Genomic DNA, 4,614 nt, shown 5'->3' with positions numbered 1-4,614 from the left:
AGTAATATCTCTGAATGTTTACATGCTGCCGGCCTCAAGTTGAGTGTTACGAAGAAGATCAGGGACGTCTGATCCCAATCATCCCTCCAAGTGCTTCAACAAAAACTATATACTAGTCAATATTACACCACACAAGTGGACTGTGAAAAGTTTCTGTAAGAATTTAATAGAGCATTAAAAGTAACAATAAATAATTGAACTGTCCATTTCAAGGCTGGCCACATCTATGGCACCAATGTGGTAGGCTTGTATTTTTTTAAAATTTTAGAAAAAAAAATTAATTAATATTTTTTTATATGTTAAAAATAAAAAAATATTTTAATGTATTTTTAAATAAAAAATAATTTAAAAAATCATTTCTATTACCTTTCTAAACATGCTCTATATCAATAAAACCGGACGCATCTAGACTGTGTTTATATATATATTGTGTTGATAAATATAATTGAGCAGGAGAAGGAATATTCAGCTACCTACGCATAAAGCCACCAAGAACTCGATAAAGGAAATAATGATTCAATGTCTTAAAAGTCTAAGGTGCAAACATTAGAGGGAACAAAATGTCTGCCAGTTTTGAGGGACCCCTCAAAATAAGAAACCTTAAAACTTCTCTGTCCATGCTTTGAATTCTTGTGAATTTCTTATCGAGGCGGTGTGGAATAAGATTAGTCAAGAGAGCTATTGTAGGCTATATTTGGCCGCCCCATGACCAAGAGCATGCCTACGGCCCCCCACCACTAATGGCAGACGTTGAAATCTGCTTGGAATCACTTGCTTTAGCTCTTGCGTTTAAGCATAGTAAAGATTGAAAATTCAGAGTAGCGGGTAATTACTAAATTAACTCTTTCGTATAACCATAGTAAAACGTGTTCTTGTGTAGAAGAAAATTAAGCTGGCATTTAATCTGGCAAGGAAAAAATGTTCCTATACCTGGCAACTAGTCTTGATGGGAAAATTCATGAGAGGAAAATGCAGATCCAGTTTGTATGTTTAGTTCTCGATCTTGGCTGGAATGTCAAAGACACATAATCAAACTTAAAACCCAGATTAAATATGACCTTTTTTCCTGCTTGTTCTTGTATTGAAAGGGATAAACATGCATTGGATGGCTTCTCTGATTTGTTTTTGAATTAGTTTTAGGGTAGAAGGATAAAATTGCTCATCCCCGAGACTTGTTCAAATTCTCTTGCTTTGTAAAACCAAGTGACGTTATTAAACAGTACTGATTCACGTAATCACTAATCGTGCTTGAAAGAGTCTCATCTTTGAAAGGGGCAAATTGTGCTGCACATCCCATGGAAGACGATGATGCACTGTGATGACAATCAAGAGGAAATTTACAGGCATGGAGCTGCCATATGTGCGGGCGAGAGAATCTTTTATTGTTAGCGTTCGAAGGAGACGTTTTCAATGCACTGAGCTTTGAATAGGCCAGAGTCCCATGCAACTTTCGTGAACACTGACTCGCCAGCCAGAAACAGGCATACATGCTGATGCCATCGCTCGCACATTCATGTGCACCCTCCCCTTTGAGATGGTAAAACCAAAATTTGAAAACCCCTAAAGCTGACAATTCAGGGTACCTTGATTGGTAGAGAAAGAGAGTTAAAAATAGTAATAAAAACTAGATCACTTACACTGTTGTGGCATTACATTGATGTTCCTATCGTGCTACAGAAACAATTATAAAGCCCAATTCAGAGAACAAATGCTTTTCCATGCCTAAAACCTAATATCTAGACCTCATCAGTTACTTGGAAGTGATGAAAATAATCTGAGAGACCTGGGTTCAAATTACATGTGAAAGAGAAACCCACTAGCTATACTTGAAATAATCTGAGAGACCTGGGTTCAAATTACATGTGAAAGAGAAACCCACTAGCTATACTTGTCTCTTTCCGTTTCTGGGACTTTGTCAATATTGGTTAGTGACGCCTCGATTCAGTCCTTACGGCTTAATATCAACATAGCCAAAACCAGCAAAATATTGGTAGCAATTAGAGGCCACTTCACTAGCTTTGTCTTGAAGCAAAAGGCCATTGAAAAAATCACTAGGAAAACCAGGTTCGGAATCCATAAATATCCCAACATCCTCAAGACCACCGTTAGTACTGGGCACTGAGAAACCCTTGTTATCCATAGCAAGTGAAGAGGAATCTGAAATGGTCGAACCTTCTTGAGATGGAGAAACAATGTGAGTACTGTTCATTGAAAATTCAGACATGTCAATGACCCCAGGGAAACTAGAAAATTGGAATTGGTTTGGACTCAAGTTCTGGGCAGTGCTATTGATAATAGGTTCATAACCAATATCAGATAAGGCGGGCAATGTTCCTGAAATTTGAGTTAATGAATAATGATCGGAGAAGGTGACAGAACTTTCGGTTTCAGCTTTAGGGACATAAAGAATAGGAGATGTTGAGCAGGGAATGGCAGGAATATTAGCAACGTTAGCGGGGGCATTGGTAGGGTTGTTCTTGATTGTGAGGCTTATTTTTCCCGCAAGAATCTTCTTTTTCAATTTGGTGTTCCAGTAATTTTTCACATCGTTGTCAGTTCTTCCAGGCAGTTGAGCAGCTATGAGAGACCATCTAAACGAAACAACAAGTTGGAGTAATTAATTATGAATCAAATGGTAGCATGCCAGATATAAACAAATTCCATACAGTAAAAAAGGACCAAACGAAGCTTTGTATATATAGACAAGACACATACAATAATTATGTAGAATCGAATAAGGCTTCAACCAAAAAAGAAAAACAAATTAAGTAGACCCGGAAACTTACCTGCTTCCCATTTGACTATAGAGAGTGCATATGATGTTGTCTTCTTCTTCAGTAAAGCCTCCATGTTTGATGTCTGGTCTGAGATAATTAAGCCATCGTAACCGGCAGCTCTTGCCGCATCGCTTAAGGCCTGTGACCGATAAGATCATAAATCAAGGTTTAGCTCTTGAATAGGTAGGAAATTGAAGGGGTTTGACTACTTACTTGGCTACACTACAAAGCAAGAAAGCATGGACAATTGGCGCATTACCTTGCGTGCAAATCAAACATATGCAAAGAAAAGCAATTCAATATTGTAAAATTATTTCAATTATATGTAATACAAAAGAAATTATATATGGGCTAAAGACCAATTAACTACTAAATAAATTGACCAAATGGCCCTAATAATTGGGCTGATCAAACCTAGGAAAAGCTGCTCTATACAAACTTGAAATGATGTAGGAAAATATGAGGAGTACCCTGGAACCAGGAACCAAGATCAGTACTACAACAAGGAGTCAAACCACAGTCTGCCTTTTCTTACACAGCTACAGTACACAAGTCCAAGAAAAGAAATCAGTAGCACGGGAAAGGCTTGTTTTTTACTGAAAATGTTTGAGCAAACAGGAAAAAAAACACAGCACTAATTGTTGATGGTCAAAATGTCTGCAATTAGCACTGGAGAACAAGAATGTTAATTTGATAAGATGGAAGAGAGGAGCGGGGGAAGCAAGCAAGACTTCCTGTATTATCTTTTGATGCATTTGCAATATTGTAGATGAAAATATATATGGAAATTAAATGAACATAATCCCTCTAGGCCTCTCAGCATCTGACTCGACTGATATTTAGTAATTAAGCTAAAATCCTAAATGAAAAAAAAATGAAAATTGTTGTCAGGCAAAACCAATATGTGTGTGTGTGTGTTCGAGAGAGAGAGAGATTACCAGCTTTTTGAGGCAAAGCAATCCAGTTACCACCAGTGCCATGAGTCTCAAGGTGGCTTTTGAGAGTGGCATCTTCCTCAGGAGACCATGGTCCTCTTTTCACGTTTGCTTTGTCACAACAAGGAGCTCTCCCCATTTCTTTTTGCTTTCAATTCACTCTTTAAGTCTTCTCCAACAACAAGCTACTTACCTACAAGCCAAGAATAGAGAAAGAGAGATAGAGAGGGAGGAGAGGGGAGGAGGCGGAGGAGAGTTGAGACACGCAAATGCCTAGGGAAAAACAGTGGGCTAGCTTCTATGGTGAAGGATATAAAGTTAGTCCAGCAGCAGATGGTACCCAGAACCTTTTAATTAGAGAAGAACCTCTTGACATTTTATGACTTCTTCTTTTTTAATTTTATTTATTGAACTTTTTTTTTCTATAATATTTTAGTTCCACCATCAGCAGGAAGCAGTCAACAACCACGCCATTTGAAATGTAAACTAAACAAGACTAGGCACGTTCAAAAATATCACCACCCGCTTCCTTATAAGCTTGTATATGATTTTAATTATCGAGGTAATATTGGTAAATTAATTTAATTTAATACTACTTTAATTGGTCAGAGAAAGAGTGCTTTGTAGTTTGTCCTGGTTCACTTATATGCTTTACTTAATTTAATTACATTCATATAAAAAGAATTTATGTGTATTTGAGATTGTGATGCAATATGATTTTTAAAATAATTTTTTACTTGAAAATATATTAAAATAATTTTTTTTAGATTTATTTTTTATTTTTTATATTAACATATCAAAATCTTCAAAAAACACTAAAAAAAACATCAATTTAATATTTTTTTTCAATCCAAAACCATCTAAAAGCAAAAACAAAAATAGTATCACACACCCCCTTAGCA

The 4,614-nt window shown here is 36.5% G+C and overlaps 1 protein-coding gene across 1 annotated transcript; it reads right to left on the bottom strand.

Annotated features, from left to right (window-relative positions):
• Window positions 1-1,588: 1,588 nt before the first annotated feature.
• Window positions 1,589-4,092, bottom strand: LOC133689205 (transcription factor RAX2-like). The gene is made up of 3 exons (XM_062108992.1): window positions 3,716-4,092; window positions 2,787-2,916; window positions 1,589-2,591 (listed from the first exon to the last, which is right to left on the bottom strand). The coding sequence occupies exons 1-3, from the start codon at window positions 3,849-3,851 to the stop codon at window positions 1,949-1,951; spliced, it is 909 nt and encodes a 302-aa protein (XP_061964976.1). The 5' UTR covers window positions 3,852-4,092; the 3' UTR covers window positions 1,589-1,948.
• Window positions 4,093-4,614: the final 522 nt, after the last annotated feature.

The sequence above is a fragment of the Populus nigra genome, chromosome 3, assembly GCF_951802175.1.
Source record: "Populus nigra chromosome 3, ddPopNigr1.1, whole genome shotgun sequence".
Lineage (NCBI taxonomy): Eukaryota > Viridiplantae > Streptophyta > Magnoliopsida > Malpighiales > Salicaceae > Populus > Populus nigra.
Note: the sequence above shows the minus strand (reverse complement) of the source record. Positions and strands in the feature narration are given on the sequence as shown.

Coding starts and splice junctions, on each gene's coding strand:
- LOC133689205 (XM_062108992.1), bottom strand. CDS start 3,851: ATGGGGAGAGCTCCTTGTTGTGACAAAGCAAACGTGAAAAGAGGACCA. Junction 2,917..3,715: donor TGCTTTGCCTCAAAAAGCTG/GTAATCTCTCTC, acceptor TATCGGTCACAG/GCCTTAAGCGATGCGGCAAG. Junction 2,592..2,786: donor TATAGTCAAATGGGAAGCAG/GTAAGTTTCCGG, acceptor TGTTTCGTTTAG/ATGGTCTCTCATAGCTGCTC.